General features: G+C 33.7%; 1 protein-coding gene across 14 annotated transcripts; it reads left to right on the top strand.

The window, feature by feature from the left end:
• Positions 1 to 7286: 7286 nt before the first annotated feature.
• On the top strand, positions 7287 to 10556 carry LOC107918090 (putative disease resistance protein RGA1). Of its 14 annotated transcripts, none has more exons than XM_041077060.1 (8): positions 7308 to 7970; positions 8733 to 8805; positions 9126 to 9165; positions 9358 to 9408; positions 9592 to 9678; positions 9978 to 10044; positions 10132 to 10237; positions 10319 to 10556. In XM_041077060.1, the coding sequence occupies exons 1-4, from the start codon at positions 7659 to 7661 to the stop codon at positions 9377 to 9379; spliced, it is 447 nt and encodes a 148-aa protein (XP_040932994.1). In that variant the 5' UTR covers positions 7308 to 7658; the 3' UTR covers positions 9380 to 9408; positions 9592 to 9678; positions 9978 to 10044; positions 10132 to 10237; positions 10319 to 10556. The 14 variants fall into 14 exon arrangements, 10 of the variants coding, with proteins under 10 accessions (XP_040932979.1, XP_040932994.1, XP_040932981.1 ...); XM_041077047.1 differs by having other exon boundaries at positions 9275 to 9408; XM_041077055.1 differs by having other exon boundaries at positions 9275 to 9408; positions 9978 to 10237.
• The last annotated feature ends 11942 nt before the right edge of the window (positions 10557 to 22498 follow it).

Here is a 22498-nt window from a genome sequence, read left to right as displayed (position 1 = left end):
CATAGCCAAAGCACGCGCCCATGTCCCAAGGCCATGTCCCTCACACGGCCGAGACACATGACCGTGTCTCAGCCCATGTGACCAATTCGATGTTAAAGTACAAGACGCAGGGGACACACGGCCGGACTACACGCCCATGGTGGTAGACCGTGTGGACACATACTTTTATACATCTCTGTAACAACCCTTACCTGTATTTCGAGCCTAGAACAGGGTGCAAGGCATTACCGGACTTAAGACGATCAATCATGTAAAAACCGACCATAAAATTTCATCTAAATTAAAAACTTTCCTAAATATGTTTAACGTCCCTTATATGGGCCTACGGGGCCCAAAACATACATTCGGAGTGGTCCGAGACCAAACCGTAAATATATGAAACTTTTGCAACACTTAGAAAATTTTCACACTTTGGAGAGTCACACGCCCGTGAGAGTTGGCCGTGTGGGTTCACACGCTCGTATCTCCAGCCCGTGTAGCTCCCTGTTTATAACTTCATCACCAAAGCAAGGGCACACGGCCTAGGCATACATCCGTGTCTCCAGGCCGTGCCCTTCATACGACTGAGACACACGGTCGTGTCTCAGCCCGTATGGCTAATTCGAAGCAGGGGACACACAGCTGAATTACATGCCCATGTAGGCTGAATCACACACGGTCTAGACACACACCCGTGCAGAAAATTTTGAGGCTATTTTTCAAGCCATTGGTCATCCTCAATTTCATACACACATGCTTATTTTCATTGGCCATTAACATGGCACATTAGAGCACTTAATCAAACACAAATAAGACATGATCAAGGCAACTTCATATCCACTCATGCCACTCAACACTATGCTTTAACAAGATTAAGTATCTAAGACATCTTTATAATTTCATCCACATCAACAACATGATCACATCCTATGAAGCATTTAATCAAGCATACACATGCTTAGGCTTACAAGCCAATAATCAATATAAGCCACATCTCATGTCCAAATAAAAATAATTCAATAAGGGCCAATACATTTTCCTAATCATATTAACACATATAAAAAAATCCTAGCCCCTATAAATGCCACTCACTTGAACATGCATAACATATATTCATATTCCAAAGGCGATGGTTTGATAGTGTGATGCGGCTTCCGACGGTCTCCAACCCCGAGCTAACCTGAAAACACTAAAGGAAAAGAAAGGAAGGGAGTAAGCTTTATAGCTTAGTAAGACCGTATGAAAACAATAAGCAATTTATCAACTTGCTTCTCATGGTAATACAACCCTATTTGCATTTTTACTCATGCTCCAGTCAAGCTGTTTTCTTGAGTAACAGTCACGAAATGATTTATATCTGGAGCTATGGAACTCCAAATTAAGTTCCGCTAATTTTCCCTGAAACCAGACTCACTTATCTTCTTACCATAAAATTTTTAGAATTTTGGTTTAGCCAATTAGTACAGTTTATTCTGTAAAATCACCCTTGATTCACTGCTCAACAACTTCAACTAGTCTTTACTAAAAATTAATTATCTTCTCATATGGAACTCGAATCATGTTCCCATTTATTTTTCATAAAAATAGACTCATTAAGGAATCTAGGCATATAAATTATAACTCATAATTATTTTTTTACAATTTTTGATGATTTTCCCAAATCAAAACAGGGGATTTCGAAATCGTTCTGACTATGTCTCACACAATTTCAAATATCTCATAATATGAAATTCTTTTGCTTGCATCGTTTCTTCTATGTGCAACTACACTCAATAAGCTTCAATTCCATATTTTATTCACTTTCTGCTATTTTTGGTGTATTTTCAAAGTCAGACTACTGCTGTTGTTCGAAACTGTTTTATTACTATATTTCACTCTTTTATGATCATTTTTAAATGGGCATTTATGACAATCCATTTCTCCTTTCATGTTCATTAGGCCACCAAGTAACTGAATATACATTTCATGTCTCAATTTAATGTGGCCTCTAAGTCACACACATAATCATCACTCACATTTCAACCATCATGGTAAGAATACATATATGTACATCATAAACATAAAACCATAATCACAAGGTCACCACAATTTCATTTCATAGGCATAACTTACTTATTTGTATCCTTACCAAAGGTGCATTGTTTCATGTTCGCAATAGCATTTAAGCTTCGAATACATACTTGTACCCTTTCAGCATGCTCATATATTTACCTTCTCGCTTTCATCGCAAGCTTTGAACTATCCGTTTAACCACTTGGAATACTAGAGGATAATCGGGAAATCTTACACATATCGATGCCGAAGCCATATCCCAGATATGGTCTTACACTGGCATTCACATATTCGTGTCGATGCATGTCCCAGACATGTCTTACACTAGCACATCTCGTAGTCGATGCATGTCCCAGACATGCCTTACACTGGCTCTCGTCTCAATGCTGATGCATGTCCCAGACATGTCTTACACTGGCTCACATAATAGCAGTGTCTCGATGCCCGTATCGTAGGTATTTCTAAAGGTCCAACCGGGATTTCTCAAGGGTCACATCGTAGCCAAGCTCGTTCGAAGAATTGATCATACAATTCACAAGGTTCGTCACCATAAGAACTTTCAGTTCATTTCATCATTCTATAATTTACTCATCTCAACAAGATATCATATTTCATCAATTTCCAATATTTCATAAATACACAAAGTGAAATCGACATATTAAGCTTTCGATTATTTCATAGGGTATAATATTTTCTCATACACCCTAGCACTAGCATATAATTCAATACAATAATAACAAGGAGATTTTTAAGTATAACAATAATAACATTAATAACATGCTTATTAAATCACACGGACTTACCTCGAATACAAAAACGACAATTTTACCATACTCCACAACATTGTATTTTCTCGATTTAATCTCGATTCTCAATTTCCTTGATCTATCATTTCAAATATAGCCCATTTAGGACTCAGATTATTCAAATTGACCCAAAAATCATATTTTAGAAAATTTACAATTTTGCCCCTAAACTTTACCAAAATTTTGCTTTTGCCCCTAGGCTCGTAAAATGATATTTATTTAATTTTCTTACTCTTTAAGCCTAGCCGAACCATTTTCATAACTATAGCAACTAAATAATTCAATTATTACACACGTTTACTCTCTATTTTACAAACTTTATAAAATGGTACTTTTAGGTGTTTTCATGCTAACACCTTTCACAAAAGTTGTTTATTTCACAACTAAGATCCATTTTCTTCCATAAAAATTTAGCAAACAACATAAATATTCACATGGAAAAACCCTAGACTTTCAACCATTTTGGAAAATAATCCCCCCATTAGATAGCTCATGTTACAAGGATTCCAAAAATACAAAAATTATCAAGAATGACTAAGAAAATCACTTCCTTGCAAAGCGTTTAAGTTGCTGAAAATTTGAGCTCTAAAACCCCATTTTCTCTTGTGTTTTTATATGGAGAAAATATGGAGAAAAAAGATGATATCTTTTCTCTTTATTTTATTTTATTCTTAGTTAAAAAAGTCACCAAACTCACCTAATAATTTTGACTTTTTAGTATCCTTGTCTCATGGCTGGCCATCACTTATTTAATGGCCTATTTGTACTTTAAAAACCCCCAATTTTAATTCTCTAAGTATTTAACAAAAACTTTTACCCTTTATGGGATTTAGTCCTTTTTCACAATTAAGCATGCAATTGCTAAAATTATTTTACCAAAATTTTCATGCACTCATATAATCATGCCACAACACATAAAATAATAAAATAATTCTCCGACTCCAGATTTGTGGTCCCAAAACCACTATTCTATCTAGGCCCAAAATTGAGATGTTCCATTTCTCCCCCTGTAGGGATTTTCGTCCCCGAAAATCCTACCAGAAAAGTGGTTTTGGTATTCACATAGACTTTTTTTTCCCATAATCATTGTTAAAGAACTTTCACTCGACTGTATCTCTAATACTTATCTCTTTATCTTTCCATATCAGTATCATAAGCGATTCATTACTATACCATACCTCGGCTGAATTTCAACCTCTACCTGAGAGTTCATATACACAAAGGTCCCATTTATGCCATCATGCCACATATATACACATACTTGAATCCTTTCGAATTTGAATAATGAAACTAGCCAGTTCATCTTGGCCTTATACTCTTCTATAATTTCATGCAATCCGATCATTTGCCAATTCAACTCTCAGTTACCTTTCATTTTAAGGTCTCCTCTAGCTTTCCCAAGAAATCATGATATAGAACCCAGATCCTTAATCCGATTAATAGAGACTAAAATTTCAAAATATCCAATAATAATAAAGACACGAAATTCCTCGAACCTAATGAGCGAAAATTCAGTACATTCTAGCATGACTTAGATATCTCATCAAACATTTAACAATAGGCCACATAACATTTTTCTCTTTCAGAGATAGTAATAAATCAGACCTGAAGTCCATAGTAGCTTCTTCTCATTTCCATTCCATTGCCAACATGGGTGAAAATAATTCTAATGACACTTGATATACGTTCTTAAACTTTCAACATTTCAAGTATTCATACCCAAGGATCAACGATGTCGAGTTCCAAACTCGATCGCTATTACACTACTCCTGTAAGTTTTCTTGCAAAATCTCTGTACAAGTTCTGGATTTTCTACCCAAATGTTTACCATTGTATTTTACTCTTCTCAAAGATCATACAATAACTATAACTGAAAATCAAGAAGTCTTTGTCCAATGCATACTAAGTCAATTCAAATGCTTCGATTAACAATATTTCCATCTGTGCAAACTTTGTTAATGTTAAATTCTCATAAAAAAATTTGAGAACTCCAATTACTAATATCATCCAATCACCATAATCAAATCAAAAACACAATCATACTTGATATATATATTACAAGCTGAAGGCCATACTTTAGATATAAGCCATGCTTGATATGTTACGAGATAAAGATAACCAATAATTTAGGATAAAGGAACCCATAATAGAGAAATCTAGAATATAAAAATCCAACATAAAAAAATCCAAGACAAGAAAATCCAAATCACAATACCGAATCAAAAGACTGATAACAAAGTCCATGAGAAAATATGAAAGACTTCAATGGTCCCTCAGAGAAAGGAAATCCAGAAGAAAACATCATTCTGGCCACCAAAGATAGATGCAACAAGAACAATATACCTTTCCATATACATACCTGACAAGGCAACCATTAGAAGAAACTAAATCATAACATCATATACACTTTCTCATCAATTCCCAACAAACAAAAGGTAATAGAATGCCAGAAAGAAATAGGATCACGTAAATTATGTACCAATCAGACTGATATTGCCTTTGTCTAACATTAAGATCAGGGAGCATTTCCTTATAACAAAAATTCATTAGAGAATATACAACGACTACAACAAATTCCCAGAAATACATGGACTCATAGAGTCATCAGCTCACTGTAATTACCATACTTGAACATCTCACATTTCGAACATTATTTCTTTAACTATTTTTGTATCACAAATTTCCATATTATTATTTTTTTTTAACTTGGTACTTTTCTAGCTCTGGCTTACTTATCAATTCATCACTACAGGAAAATAGGGCTTTAGTGGCGTTTTTAGCGGCGTTTTATCAAAAAATGCCTCAAAAATTATACATTAGCGGCGTTTTTACTAAAACGCCGCTAAAAATAGAGAAATAGCAGCGTTTTACCAAAAACGCCGCTAAAAACCAGGGCAATAGCGGCGTTTTTGGTAAAACGCCGCTAAAACCTAGAGCAATAACGACGTTTTTGGTAAAACGCCGCTAAAAACCAAAGCAATAGCGGCGTTTATGGTCAAAACGCCGCTAAAAGTCATATAACCCCTAAAACCCTAAACCCCCCAAAAAATCATAAACACTAACCTATAACTCCTAAACCCTAAAAAACCATAAACACTAAACTATAACCCTTAAAACCTTAAACCCAAAAAAACATCATATGGATGTTTATGTGTATATACATAGATATTAATGTAAAAGCTTATGTTCATAATAAATTATGGAAGCAATACTTAATATTGATTAAATTTATTTTGGGGTTTAGGGTTTAATATTTAAGGTCAATGGTTTAGGGTTTTATGGTTTAAGGTTTAATGGCCATGGGTATATAATATGTTAATCTCAAGTGAATCATATTCAATAATTAAATCCTAAACCATATAATTAATATATATTTAGGGCATAAAAAGGGGTTGAAAGGGTCTTTGCTCCTTTAAAAATGAAAAATTTTCCATTTCGATTTTTTGAAATTTTTAAAAATTTTAAAGGTAAAATTGCACTTCATCCCTTTGAATAGTGGAAAATTTTTGATTTAATCATTTCAAAATTATAAAAATATATGTTAAACTTTAATCGTTTAAAGTTTAGATGATAGGGGGTAAGAGTTAGAGGTTAAGCGGTAGAAGTTTAGGGTTTATGTTTTATGGCTTAAAGTTTAGGGGATAAGAGTCAGGGGTTTACAGGTTATGGGGTTTAGGGTTAGGATTTAGGTGTGTATGGGTTTTAGGGTTAAAGGGACATAAGTTAAGGGTTAAGGGTTAAGGATTTAGGGTTTGAGATAATTAGTGTGAAAAATATATGTTAAAAATTTAAAATACTATTATTTAGAATAATTTTAAAGTTTTTTTAGGTATATGACGGATTGGTTTTTAATCTATATATTAAATAATTTCAAATTTTAAAGAATTAAAATTTTAAAAAAAATTTAAGATTTCAAATTTTATCTAATTCTTTTAAATATTAGTTAAATTTTAAAAAATTATTTATTTAAATAAAAAATTAAAATACTATTATTTAAAATAATTTTAAAGTTTTTTGGGTATATAAGTGATTGTTGGTGCACGTTGAATGATATTTTGATTAAAAAATGGGAAACCACATTTCAATCTCTATTCTCTAAGATTGAATATTCAAATTATATATTAGCATGTAATGTTTTAATAAAAAAGTTAATAATATTAACTATTTGGATTAATTAATAATATTATAAAAACATATAGACTAAATGATATTAAAAATTAAAGTGTAAGCAAAAAAATCTGAAATTTAAATATATTAGAGAGACCAAATTAAAATTTAACTATTTTAGTAAATAATAATAATAATAATAATAATAAAAGAGAAAAAAAAAGAAAAAATTTATTGGGCTGCATAAGTAGTGGCGTTTTTTAAAAACGCCGCAAAAAATATGAATTACCGTCGTTTTCATAAAAAAACGCCACAAATATCTCTTAATAGATTAAAAACTGTGTCGTTTTTTGGAGCCGTAAATTCCCATTACTTTCCCCAATTCAGATTACCCCGAACGTCTGGTTCCTCAAACCTTGAATCTCCAAATCCCCTAAAATTTCCCCCATTTCGATATCCTCAAATCGGTTTCCCAAAATCCCCAAATCAAAATACCTTTGATTTTCGCCGAAGTCCCTTTGATTCTCTTTTTTTTTTCATTTTCATTTTCACAGTACACTCCATCACTCGCATCCATTGATTCTCACTGATTCTCACTGCTTTTGCAGTATCCATATCTCAAAATCAATTCTACGCAGTGTTTTAGTTACCCACTGAACGTCGACTGTAACTCTCTATTTTGTACTTCCAATACATCGATCTGTGTTTGAAGATATGGCGGAAGCGACTGTTTCGACGATCTTAGAGCAGATGACTGCAATCACCATTGATAAAGCAATCGAAGCCTGGAGTCTGGTGCAAGGTGCTGAGAAAGAGGTGAAAAGGCTTGAAACTAATTTTAAAGCACTCTGGTTGGAGCTTGAAGATGCAGAGGAGAAAGAATACGTGGACAAACAGGTTAAACTTTGGTTAGACAAGTTCAGAGATGTTTCTTATGACATGGAAGATGTATTAGATGAGTGGGAAACTGCAGTTCAGCAATTGCAAACAGATCCTTCTTGCTCTGCTTCTGTTCGTAAGTGGAAGGTATGCCCCTTTGTTTCATGCTTTTCTTCAGGTTCTCAAGTTGTCAAGCGTTATAATATTGCTACCAAATAAAGGAAATCAATGAAGAAGTAGATGAGATTGTTAAAGACAAAGTTAGGTTTGAGTTGATAAAAAGAAAAATCAACCAACCCAAACGTCCAGAAACTACTTCTTTTGTGGATGTTTCAGAGTTAATTGGTCGAGATGCAATGAAAGAAGAGATAATCAGCATTTTGCTATGTGGGTTTTTGGGTTTCTGTTTGCCTTTTGATATATCTGCATGTTTTAATCTGGTGTTCATTGAGATCTTTATGGGTATTTGTGGTTTTGAGATTTATTTTTGATTGACTAAGCTAGATCTGTCTGAATCGGATGGAGGCAGCATCATCTCTGTTTTTTGTTTAAATCTTTTATGTTCGATCTCATTTTCTTTTTAATTCTAAAATCACCGCACGGAGGTAGTATTTATTGATTTTTGATATATCTAACAAGCATGTTCTGTGGCTGATATTTTCATAGTTGTTGTCTGTTTTTAGCTCGTAAATTGGTACACCTTTGTTTTCTCTTGATTCTGATTTTGAGCTTGGTTTATTATTTGCACAATTTTGGCAGCAATAGTTCATCTAAAACTATATAGTTGCTTTGGAAAATGTTAAGGTAGAATGATTCTTCTCCTTATTCCATTAAATGATAGTCTAAGCTCTTAAAGAATATCTGGGGCACGGGATGAGTAGGTGTATGTTTTTTGTTTTGTTTTGTTAGGATGAGCAACCAGAAGTACAAGGACCAGCAGTTTTGGTCTCAACTGAAAGAGGATCAACTATCAGTCCAATTGGTATTTGTGTGTGTGTGTGTGTGTGTGTGTGTTTTCTTATGATTTAAGGGTTTTTTCTTCATTGGATTTAGTTGAAAAATGGAATATATGTTCATTGCAGTACTTGGACTTGAGGTTTTAGAACTTTTATTTGCATGAAACTTTGACTTGTGGGTCTCTTTTTTGAGTAATAAAGAGGATATGCTTCGAATAGATGCAATTTATTAGTAGCATATTGGTTGTTTGTTGGTTGCTTGATTTCTCTTTTATTGTTTTTCTCAGCTTAGTTGCATTTTCTTAAAAATTCTTCTTGCGTTACTTATGATCCTTTTTTTTTTCAGAGTATAGTGATGTTGCAGTTATGTCAAAGCACTTCCTCAGGTATTTTAGCCTTAGTTGATTTTAATTTATACATATTTTTAAGGAAAACAATGTTCTAATATAATCTGCTAGTTTTAGTGTAAAGAATATGATATCGATTTTGGTTCAGAAATTTCTCGCGTCCCTTAAAAAATGTGGGCTTCCAAGACCCACCTATGTTTCAGCAGAGAACATATGGTTTTATTTCTTCAGGACTGATGCTTGCTTCACCTAAAGAATGAGGCTGAAACTGCAGTATACCTGGTATGCAAGTATTTTTTTCATCTTCCATTTTGTCTTACACCTGCCTGTAGGTATTAGAATAATGTTGCACGTTTTGTTTTGTTTCCTAGCATTCTGATAAAAAATATACATGCTTTTGTTTTTAGTTTTAAGTAATTGGTACGGTTTAGAAATGAGAACTTCTCAGATCTGTGAATTGTGCAGTGGGAAAACATATGGCTTGATGGGTTCAGGATCTCTGCTTTACCCGAAGAATGAGGCTGCACTACATAATGCTAGCATTGTTTTCAAGTACTTTCTCTTGCTTACATCCATTTTCACCCTTTTTCAGTTTTTAGTTAATACTTTGTTAGCATGCTTATGAAAAACATATTTTATCTTGCAATGTATGCATATTCCCCCCCCCCCAAAAAAAAAGAAATTTAGGTGCAGGTAGGAGTTGTTCATGGTGATTGTTGACTATTAACTTGTTTCTCATCCTGCATGCTAAGCATCTTTATCAAAATACTTAAGGAGTTCCATCCTGGACGTTTCCCCTTTTCTTTAGAAAAATTTGAGACTGATGTTGAAATACAAAATCACGTTTTCAGTACAACAAAGCCAATTCCTTTGTCTCAAGCAATTCAGCAAACCTGGCAAGCCATATCAAATTCAGAGGTTTATAGTTTGATTTCTTTGGATATGCTTCTACCAATTGGAAAGACATGCTAGTTTAATTGATCAATTTGGTTAATTCTTCTATAGCTTTTGGCCATATCAGTTGCAGCCAGTTGCTGTTCAAATTAATTGTTCTACGCGAGGACTTGTTATCTTGAGACAAATTGTTTCTTCCTCTAGGCTTTTTATACAAGTTTGTATTCGAAAGAAATTCAAAAAATTATGGTGTGTAATATCTCCTCAAAATCACTTAAATGCGTGGATGTTTCTGCAGATGGAAGTCTATGTTCGTTGGGGATTTCATGTTTCATGGCATTGGGAGATGAAATTGTTTCATCGGTGTTCTGGTATCGAGTTCATTGCTTTCGTTCTGTATTGCCAGCTTCACAAGATACAAAAATATTCTTGTTTGCCATTTATGCACCTATCAAACATGAATACAATGCACTTGTTCATTTTGACATATGTGGAAGTTTCTTGGCCGGTTAAGAAATTTTATTTCCAAAGTTTAATTGATCCCAATATTTTGTTTTATCTTTGTCTCCGTTAATTAATTTCGATCACAGAATAAGCAACCGAAGCAAAATTGGGAAACCCCAAGATCAGGTTGCCATGGAAAATTTATGTTGTGATAAAAATTTTGGTGGAGAAAGAAATTTTCTGGCTGACTGTTTTGGTGATGGCAAGCTTGATCGTCAATAAATATAATATAATCACATGTCACATATACAGGGGCAGACAAATTTGGTACCACACAAGAATACGATATTTGTGTATATATGTCTATTATTGATCATCATTGTAGCATCCTCATTGGAATCTGATTCGTTTATAAACTTGATATGATTTCCACGTATAAAATTCGAAAATTTGTAATATGATTTTGATCCACCCTTCTACATCACTTCACTTGGGTATTGACCCTACACGACAACTGCAAGAATCTGTGTTTCAGAAAATAATAAAAGGAAAATAACTGCAATAATTTAACTAGAATCTGATTCTGTTATTCTGGTTGGTTCTTGCCTTCATATGTCATTCATTAACTTTTGTTTCTTTTCTCTCAGGTTTGAGTTTTTATTGGATGCATGGTCCAGGATTAGCTGAATTCATGCATAGTGACGACTTGTTTGAGCTAACTGCTGATCTTAAAGTGTGCATTCTATCGTTATTTTGTTCTATTTGTATTTTGTTAGATTTCTGGTGTAGTATGATAAGTATGGTATTTTGTTTGATTGTTATTGATAAACTTTCTGTTTGGTGGGATATATATTTATATCATTGATATTATTCTTCTTCTCAATATTTTGATAATGAATTTTAATTTTTTTATATTTTTCATGACTTTTATAATATTTTATAATATATATTTTTAATTCTATGATCTTTAGCGGCGTTTTTGAGAAAAGCGTCGCTAAAGGTCATGACCTTTAGCGGCGTTTTTTTAGATAAACGCCGCAAACTTTAGCGGCGTTTCCTATAGCGGCGTTTTTTGCGGCGTTTGCAAAAATGCCGCAAATAGTTTTAGCGGCGCTTAAAAACGCTGCAAAGGCCTAAAAATACGCCGCTAAAAGTCAGTTTTGCTGTAGTGCATTCTCAATCTCTAATCTTGTTTATAGATATTTCTCCACTGAACTCTTTGGTTTTATACTTGTGAATTTATTCAGTGCAATTCTCGTGAAATTCCATTACAATACACCACTCTGGTAAGGGGGTGAGGTCGTAGGGCCTCTGACTCGACTCTCATACACATACACATGTAAAACAACTTTTATCATCATAGCAACATCATCAAAATCATATCATTCATTTCAGACTAATTGACATTCATATTCATTTTACGCCAACTTTCCAGTTATCTCATTTAGACAAGTATAGTCATACATGCACTCTATGAATTTTGAGTAACTTTACTTATCCCATTCATTTAATCAAACTAGTCATGTACATAACATCATACGAGAGCCAACAAACATGGTTAAGTATATTCCAATCAGTACTTTCATTTCGCACATCATCGTATGCATCTCATTACAAACTTGTAAATCAATCCAAGCAATTTAACACTTATACTTAGACTATGTGAGTTTGCCAACCATATTCATTCAAATAAGTATACATTAACATTCTTTCTACCTGTATTTTTAGTAAGTTATTTAAACACAAGTACTCACTCGAACAAATCAATCATGTACACCATGGGATAATCAATCAATCATAGATAATCTCATTATACCATGTACACATTCTATTTCATGTTTTTCATATCACAAATACGTACATATACATTTCACGAATTCTTGTTCGTACATTTTCGAGTTTCAACTCTTCATAACTATACTTTATTGAATACTTTAGCACCATTATCTACGTGATCAGGTGTAGCTCGGCTGGAGAGTACCTTGCCCACACAAGATAGTTCTCAATTGTGCCGGGCGACATCACACTATCACAAGCTTGTGGCATGTATAGCTAGACTCTTACACGTGCTAGGTTAGTCCGAGAACCGACTAAACCATGATTTGATACCACTAAATGTAACATCCTTTACCCGTATTCTGAGCCTGAAATAGGGTATGAGGCATTACCAGACTTAAGACGATCAATCATGTAAAAATAGACCATAAAATTTCATCAAAATTTAAAACTTTCATACATATGTTTAACGTTCCTTATATGGGCCTATGGGGCCCAAAACATACATTCAGGATGGTCTGGGACCAAACCGTAAACATATGAAACTTTTACAACAATTAGAAAATTTTCACACTTTGAAGAGTCACACTCTCGTGAGAGTTGGCCGCGTGGGTTCACACGTCTGTGTCTCCAGGTTGTGTCCTTCACACGACTGAGACACACGGTTGTGTCTCAGCCTATATGGCCAATTCGAAGCTAAAATACGTGATGCAGGGGACACACGGCTGAATTACATGCCCATGTGGGCAACACACGGTCTAGACACACGCTCGTCTGTCTACCCGTGCGGTCAATTTTGAGGTTATTTTCCAAGCCATTGGTCACCCTCAATTTCATACACACATGCTTATTTTCATTGGCCATTAACATGGCACATTAGAGCACTTAATCAAACACAAATAAGACATGATCAAGGCAACTTCATATCTACTCATGCAACTCAACACTATGCTTTAACAAGATTAAGCATCTAAGACATCTTTATAATTCATCCACATCAACAACATGATCACATCCCAGGAAGCATTTAATCATGCATACACATGCTTAGGCTTACAGGCCAATAACCAATATAAGCCACATCTCATGGCCAAATAAAAATAATTCAATAAAGGCCAATACATTTGGCCAATCATATTAACACATATAAAAAAATCCTAGCCCCCTGTACATGCCACTCACTTGAACATGCGTAACATATATTCATATTCCAAAGGCGATGGTTTGATAGTGTGATGCGGCCTTCGATAATCTCCAACCCCGAGCTAACCTGAAAACACTAAAGGAAAGGAAAGGAAAGGAAGGGAGTAAGCTTTATAGCTTAGTAAGACCGTATGAAAATAATAAGCAATTTATCAACTTGCTTCTCAGGGTAATACAACCCTATTTGTATTTTTACTCATGTTCCGGTCAAGCTATTTTCTTGAGTAACAGTCACTAAATGATTTATATCTAGAGCTATGGAACTCCAAATTAAGTTCTGCTAATTTTCCCTAAAACTAGACTCACTTATCTTCTTACCATAAAATTCTTAGAATTTTTGGTTTAGCCAATTATTATAGTTTATTCTATAAAATCACCCTTGATTCATTGCCCGACAACTTCGACCAGTCTTTAATAAATATTAATTATCTCCTCATATGGAACTCGAATGATGTTCTCATTTATTGCTTTTAAAAATAGACTTATTAAGAAATCTAGGAATATAAATTATAACTCATAATTATTTTTGTACAATTTTTTATGATTTTCCCAATTCAAAACAGGGGGTTTCAAAATCGTTCTAACTATGTCTCACACAATTTCAAATATCTCATAATAAGAAATTCTTTTCTTGCACCGTTTCTTCTTTGTGCAACTACACTCAATAAGCTTCAATTTCATATTTTATTCACTTTTTGCTATTTTTGGTGTATTTTCAAAGTCAGACTACTGCTGCTGTCTGAAACTATTTTATTACTATATTTCACTCTTTTATGATCATTTTTAAATGGGCATTTATACCAATCCATTTCTCCTTTCATGTTCATTAGGCCACCAAGTAAAGGAATATACATTTCATGTCTCAATTTAATGTTGTCTCTCAGTCACACATATAATCATCAATCACATTTCAACCATCATGGTAAGAATACATATATGTACATCATAAACATAAAACCATAATCACAAGGTCACCAAAATTTCATTTTCATAGGCATAACTTACTTATTTGTATCCTTACCAAAGGTGCATTGTTTCATGTTCGCAATAGCATTTAAGCTTCGAATACATACTTGTACCCTTTCAACATGCTCATATATTTACCTTCTCGCTTTCATCGCAAGCTTTGAACTATCCGTTGAACCACTTAGAATACCAAAGGATAATTAGGAAATCTTACATATCGATGCCGATGCCATATCCCAGATATGGCCTTACACTGGCATTCACATATTCGTGCCGATGCATGTCGCAGACATGTCTTACAGTAGCACATCTCGTAGTCGATGCATGTCCCAAACATGTCTTACACTAGCATTTCATAATGTGGCCGATGCATGTCCCAGACATGTCTTACACTGGCTCACATAACAGCAGTGTCTTGATGCCCGTATCCTAGGTATTTCCAAAGGTCCAACCGGGATTTCTCAAGGGTTACATCGTAGCCAAGCTCGTTCGAAGAATTGATCATACAATTCACAAGGTTCGTCACCATAAGAACTTTCAGTTCATTTCATTGTTCTATAATTTACTCATCTCAACAAGATATCATAGTTCATCAATTTCCAATATTTCATAAATACACAAAGTGAAATCGACATATTAAGCTTTCTATTATTTCATAGGGTATACTATTTTCTCATACACCCTAGCACTAACACATAATTCAACACAATAATAACAAGGAGATTTTTAAGTATAACAATAATAACATTAATAACATGCTTATTAAATCACACGGACATACCTCGAATACGAAAACGACAATTTTACCATTAGTCTATAACCTTTTATTTTCTCGATTTAAACCCGAATCTCGATTTTCTTGATCTATCATTTCAAATATAGCTCATTTAGGACTCACATTATTCAAATTGACCCAAAAATCATATTTTAGAAAATTTACAATTTTGCCCCTAAACTTTACCAAAATTATGTTTTTGCCCCTAGGCGCGTAAAATGATTTTTATTCAATTTTGTTACTCTTTAAGCCTAGCCAAACCATTTTCATAATTATAGCAACTCAATAGTTCAATTATTACACACATTTACTCTCTATTTTACAAACTTTATAAAATGGTACTTTTAGGTGTTTCCATGCTAACACCTTTCACAAAAGTTGCTTATTTCACAACTAAGATTCATTTTCTTCCATAAAAATTCAGCAAACAACATAAATATTCACATGGAAAAATCCTAGGCTTTCAACTATTTTGCAAAATAATCCTCCCATTAGATAGCTCATGCTATAAGGATTCCAAAAATACAAAAATTATCAAGAATGACTAAGAAAATCACTTACTTGCAAAGGGTTTAAGCTGGTGAAAATTTGAGCTTCAAAACCCCATTTTCTCTTGGGTTTTTCGGTGGAGAAAAGATGGAGAAAAAAGATGATATCTTTTCTCTTTATTTTATTTTATTCTTAGTCAAAAAGTCACCAAACTCACTTAACAATTTTGACTTTTTAATATCCTTGTCTCATGGCCGGCCATCACTTATTTAATGGCCTATTTACACTTTAAAAACCCCAAATTTTAATTCTCTAAGTATTTAACACATTTGGGTACTAAAACTTTTACCCTTTATGCGATTTAATCCTTTTTCGCAATTAAGCATGCAATCGCTAGAATTATTTTACCAAAATTTTCATGCACTCATATAATCATGCCACAACACATAAAATAATAATAAAATAATTCTCTGACTCCGGATTTGTGGTCCTGAAACCACTGTTCCGTTTAGGCCTAAAATCGGGATGTTACAATCTCTATAGCAATTAACATACTTAATTGAGCAATTATATATCCGCAATCAAGGCTCAAGCATGGCATCCTCACAACAACACATGCATGCACATGACATTTCTCTTATTAAAGTCAAAACTTACCAAAACACATATAATAAATATATAATTGGTTTACCTCCAATTTATCCATTTATATCATGATTATCAACATGCCAACAAATCTAATTTAAAATCTTCAAGCATTCATTCCTTATAAAAAATCCACGTCTTCAAAGCATTGGCAAATACATGTATACAAATTTTGATTTACGACCATTTAAGCCATGTAAGCAAAATTTGCATGTCTACCCACAACATCAATCTATTAACTATTACAAGCCAATACATTTGGCTAACTTATAAAGACATATTCACAAAGTGACTTGGTCCCTATACATGCCATAAAATTAAGAGGGTTGCATCAGTTTTTACCCAACGTGATAACTTGATAGTGTGATGACATCTCCGGCAATCTGCAACCCGAGCTAGCAAAAATTAACCTACAAGAGATGGGAAAGGGAGGGGAGTAAGCTATAAAGCTTAGTAAGTTCATATGAAAATAATAAGAAATTTTATTAATATGCTTTTACAAAATTCTTACAACATGCTCTCAAGGTATCACAATTATAATTGCATATTAATCCACTATTTGATCAAATTCCAGACAAGCTGTCTACTCGAGTCATAGACACTAAATTATTTATATCTAGAGCTGTGGAGCCCCAATTTAAGATCCGTTAATTTTCATTGAAACTAGACTCACATATATTCCTACTATAAAATTTGTATAATTTTTGGTTTAGCTAATTAGTACAGTTTATTCTTCAAATTTACCCCTTTTTCGCTGTTTGACAGTTCTGACCCCTCTTCGTTAAAAATTAATTATCTTCTCATACGGGATTCTAATGATGTTCTCGTTTATTTTTTTTTGAAAATAGACTCATTAAAGAATCTAATAGTATAAGTTATAACCCATAATTGTTTTGTAAAATCTTTTATGATTTTCCCAAATCAGAACAAGGGATGCCGAAAACATTCTGACTCTATCTCACGAAAATTCAAATATCTCATAACATGATATTCTTTTTCTTATACCATTTCTTCTATGTGAAACTAGGATCAATAAGATTTAATTCCATATTTTATTCAACCTCTAACTCACTTTATATTATTTTTGGTTCATTTTTAAATTCAAACTGCTGCTGGTATCCAAAACTCCTCTGGCATAAAATAATGATAACTAAGTCAATAACACTTTTACCAATTATTCCAACCATCATGGTATAAATACATATCTTACTCATTCGAATCCTTACCAATAATGCATCATAAACCGAGTTCATTTCACATGAGTTATATGTACATACCTGTACCACTCGTAATACAGTCACATACCTTCTCATTTTGAACGTACCCATTGGATCATTCAGAATACCAATGGTTACTTGGAAATCACATACATATAGTATCGTTTCAATGCCATATCCCCGATATGGTCTTACATGAAATATCATATTGACACCATGTCCCCGACATGGTCTTATACGAAATCACATACCGAGGCCATATCTCGGATATGGTCTTATACGAAATCTTAATAACCTTATTGTTTTGACATTTGTACCCTATTCATCTCTAAGATTCATTCGAGATTTCTCATTCATCGGAACTTCGTCATAATCATCATTGATAAATTTCATGGAAAAAAATGTACAATTCATGCAATATTAAAATGTAAAATACATAACATAAGGTAGTATCATTTACACATGAACTTATCTCGACACCAAGGTTATCAAAAAGGGACCTAACCATCGATTCCTCCTTTTTTCCCCCGTTCTAGGTCCGAACCTCAGTTTCCTCGATCTATAATGTCACATTTAGTCTAATAATTAGTCACATTATTCAATGTGGTCCAAATATCATATTTTAGTAAAATTTCATTTTTACCCCTAAAATTTTTCATAATTACACTTTTACCCCTAGGCTCGTAAAATAAAATGCACTCAATTTCATTGTTACCCAAGCCTAGCCAAACCATTTTCCTAACTTAGCATCTCAAAATTTTCATTAAAACACACTCTTACTACACATTTTATAACTTTCTCAAAACGATCCTTTTGGATGTTTTCACCGAAAATTACTTAACAAAAGATGTTTATCTAACACCCAACATTCATTTTATACCGTTAGACATCAAAATACATGCATGCCATTCATGGGTAAATTTTAGACATGAGCCCTAGCTTAAAATAATAGTAGAAATAGGTAAATCGAGTTACGAGAACTTCAAAAATGTAAAGAACTTCGAAAACGGGATAGGGATCACTTACTATTGAGATTGAAAGTTTGAACAAAACCCTAGCCATGGCTTCCATGGGGGTTTCGGCTGGAACAAGAAGATGGAGGCCAATTTTGGCTATTTTGGGCTTTTAATTCATTTATTTACTAGATTACCTAAATTCAACTTAAAAATTGTTCATTTCACCTATCTCATGCCCATTTTTGTCCAAAAAATGTCCAATGGTCTAATTACTATATAAAGACCTCTAAATTAAAGTCCATAGCAATTTGACACCTTTAACATCTAGAACTCACATTTTGCACTTTTTACGATTTAGTCCTTTTGACCAATTTAAGTGCCCAAACGTCAAAATTATTAAACGAAAATTTCATGAATTCATTCTGTGAAATCGTGGACTATAAAAATACAATAAAAATAAATTTTCTTATGTCAGATTTGTGGTCCCAAAACTACTGTTCTGACTAGGCCCAAAAATCGGGATGTTACACTAAACTAGCTAAAATTAAACTAAAACATTAAAAAAGTCAAAAGTTATAAGGGTACTTAATAAAGATCTCTAATTGATCTCATGGGTCTCACACAACTTAGAAATAGAGATTCAAACTTCTATTACCCATGTTGGTCATATAATACACATGGGGTTCCTTAAAAATGATTATGGGGTATGAAACACATGCTACAGTATTACTCCTCCTTTTCCCTCAAACTGGATGTTCTTTATAAAAAAAATTCGATCAAGTATTGGTGATAGTTTAGATACACTTGGTTTAGATACACTCGGTATCTAACTTGAGTCCTCAACGCTATTTTATTGATGAACTTATCTATAGGACTTCGACCTAGCATTACAAAAAAAAAAGTGACATGTTGGAGCTATAATTCACTTTCGATCATGATTTCATCAATTCCTGACCTTATCTTGATCTTTTATGAAGGCAACTCCGTTTTAAGTTTGAGCTCTTATTAAAACTTCCAAATTTGAAGCTTAAAACTAATCTCATGTAACAACCCGTTTTAGGGTCAAATTAGAACCGTGGTTTTGGGACTAGAAATTTGGAGTAGAAATATTTATTTTATTATTTCTTTAATGTCTACAGCATAATAGAATGATTGTGTGAAAATTAAATTAAGAAATTTTATCGATTGAGTGCTCAATTTAGCTAGAAGGACTAAATTGCAATAGGTGCAGAATTTGAGTTCTATATGTTAAAGGTGTCTAATTGCTATGAAATTTTAAATTGGATGTCCTTAAATGGCAATTAGACCATTATACTTCTTGGTGGATAAAAATGGACATGGAGTAGGTAAAATTTCAAAGTTTAAGTGAAGGGCATTTTGGTAATCTAGTAAATATAGACAAAATAAGTAAAAATAAAAGTGTCCATCTTTTCTAATTAGTCCCCCCATAGTCGAAATTCACAAGGAGTCCATAGCTAGGGTTTTGGCCACTTTCAAGCTCGATTGTAAGCCCGTTTTTGCCTCGTTTTTAATGATTTTTATGTTTTTGAAGTCGTCTTAACCTAATCTAGCCTTTCCAAGGACTAATTTAAAGAAAGATTAAGTTCTAAAATTTGAACCATGATGAATATGAGTGTATTTTGATGTTTAGTGGTAGAAAATGTATGCTTGATGTTAGATGAACAACATTTACAAAGTGATTTTTGATGAAAATATCAAATAGGGACTTACTTGTAAAAGGTTGTAAAATGTGTGGTAAAGTGTGAATAAATGGAAAATGTGTGCTGTCATGAGCATGAAAAAGGTCAGGCTAGGCTTGGGTTGTGATGAAATTGAAAGAAATTCATTTTATGAGCCTAGGGACTAAATTGTAAAATATTGAAAAGTTAGGGGAAAAAATGTAAATTTTTCCATAATGTGTTTTTGGACTGAATTGAATAATTTGGTGATTAAATAAGTTTAATATGATATTATAGATTAAGAAAAACGAAGTTCGGGTCTAGATCGAGGGAAAAATAAAGTAACTGATGAATAGATCCTTTGGGCCGTTTTTGTAATCGAGGTAAGTTCATATGTTAAATAAGCTTTTATTATAATTGTACTTTTAATGATTTGATATTGTATGAATTGTATAAACGACTCTATGGACATGTCCAATGATGTTTTGGCAAGCGAGAAATCCTAATCGAACCTTAGGAATAGATTAGAATACAAGTGACATGTCACTAAGGTTTTATGTTATCTGATCCGGGTGCTGGTCCTATATGTCCTACCGGTGGCTGAGTATACCAGCATATGTTGCGATTACTTGATAGCTTGTGTGAGCAGCACCGAGTAGTTACGTCTTGACTGATGGCTTATGTGAGCAGGCCCGTTAATGGTTTGATAGTGAGCATAGATGTGTTATGAGATAGAGGTAGCAATGGCTACCTATGTGGCACCTTATGTGCAAGGTTTTCCTGAGCATCCGATATTACTATTTCGAGTGGTTCATTGGGTATGACAAAGATAAGAATGTGTATGAAATTATTTTGAGATGGTACAGGTATGTACTTAAAGCTTATAATTATTAATTTGTGAAATGACGATTTTAAGGTAAGTTTGTGATGGAAGTGATTTTGATCATGAGATTATGAAAAATTACATTGCCTTATCTTGTAATACTTGCATGTTAATGTATGGTAAAGTTTGCTTATTTCTTTCATACGAGCTTACTAAGCTATATAACTTACTCTGTTTTATTTTCCATGTTTTATAGTGTCACTAAGCTAGCTTAGGTTGGAGATTATCAGAGTTCGAATCACACTATCAAACTGTTATTTTAGGTACCGATGATTTTAAACATTTTGAGAATATGGCATGTATAGGGACTTGGTTATTTTGTTATATGTGTCATCATGATTTTAGCCAAATGTATTGGCTTGTAATTGTCAAAGGCTTGATTTGGTATTTGGTCATGTAACTTGGCTCATTTTGGTTGAATTGGTTATAAGCTTATATATATATACATATATGCATGCACGTGCAATTATCTCTTGTATGATGTGGTTTATAAATGCTTGGTAAATGGATTAATGTGGCTTAATGGTTTCGTTGTTGAATGGTTAAGATTGGGTTCATTGGTATGCTAGCAAAACTAAGTAAAATCATGCACGTTATTGGTAGCCATATTTGAACTTGTAGGATGTGAGTTTGGCATGATTTGGTTTGGCGAAATATGATGTTGTAACTATGTTGAGTGTGGATAATGAAATGACAGATTTGTGGATGTTTTGGTTGCCTAAATATGCCATGGTTTGTGCGAATAAGATTGTGGGTGTTTATTCGCAAATGAGGGTGACAAATGGCTTGGTAAATAGCCTTTATTTTGTCCACACGGACGTGCTCTAGGCTGTGTGTGACACACGGCTTGCCCCATGGGCATGTGTTTTAGCCGTGTGTTCCCTGCACCTTAATTTTGAGAGACAGAATGCTCAGAATTGAGCACACAGATAGAGACACAAGAGTGTGTCCCAACCGTGCGAAGTTTGCACCTATTTTATAAAAAATTAAATTAACCACATGGCCTAGCACACGGGTATGTGACCTCAATTTGTTCATGCTTTGAAAAATAGAAAGTTACACGGGTTAGGGACACGGGCGTGTGTGACCACACAGCCTGCCCATACAGGCGTGTGACCCCTGTTCATAGCAAAAATTTTCTAAGTATTGTAAAAATCTCCTAAGTGCTCAGTTTAGTCCAGGACCATTTGAAAAGCATGTTTTGGGCCTCTTAGGCTCATATTAGGGACTTTAGAGTTGAGCACAAACGGTTTTAATTTGGATGAAAATTTATGACTCAGAATTATATGTTTGCTTGTGATGAAAGTCCGGTAATGCCTCATATCCTGTTCCAACGTTGAATACGGGTAAGGGGTGTTACATCTCATCTCTACCTAGAACCAAGCCACATAGGTGATTGTGTGTGTGAGAAGGTCGAACATTTTCCCAACATATGTAATAGCCCG

The sequence above is a fragment of the Gossypium hirsutum genome, chromosome A01 (assembly GCF_007990345.1).
Source record: "Gossypium hirsutum isolate 1008001.06 chromosome A01, Gossypium_hirsutum_v2.1, whole genome shotgun sequence".
Classification (NCBI taxonomy): domain Eukaryota; kingdom Viridiplantae; phylum Streptophyta; class Magnoliopsida; order Malvales; family Malvaceae; genus Gossypium; species Gossypium hirsutum.
Note: the sequence above shows the minus strand (reverse complement) of the source record. Positions and strands in the feature narration are given on the sequence as shown.

Bases quoted from the DNA above. Each gene is read 5' to 3' on its own strand.
- LOC107918090 (XM_041077045.1), top strand. From the start codon at position 7,659: ATGGCGGAAGCGACTGTTTCGACGATCTTAGAGCAGATGACTGCAATC. The intron at 7,971-8,732 runs GTATGCCCCTTT...TTGTTTTGTTAG, and splicing joins CTTCTGTTCGTAAGTGGAAG to GATGAGCAACCAGAAGTACA. The intron at 9,166-9,274 runs GTATTTTAGCCT...ATTTTGGTTCAG, and splicing joins ATGTCAAAGCACTTCCTCAG to AAATTTCTCGCGTCCCTTAA.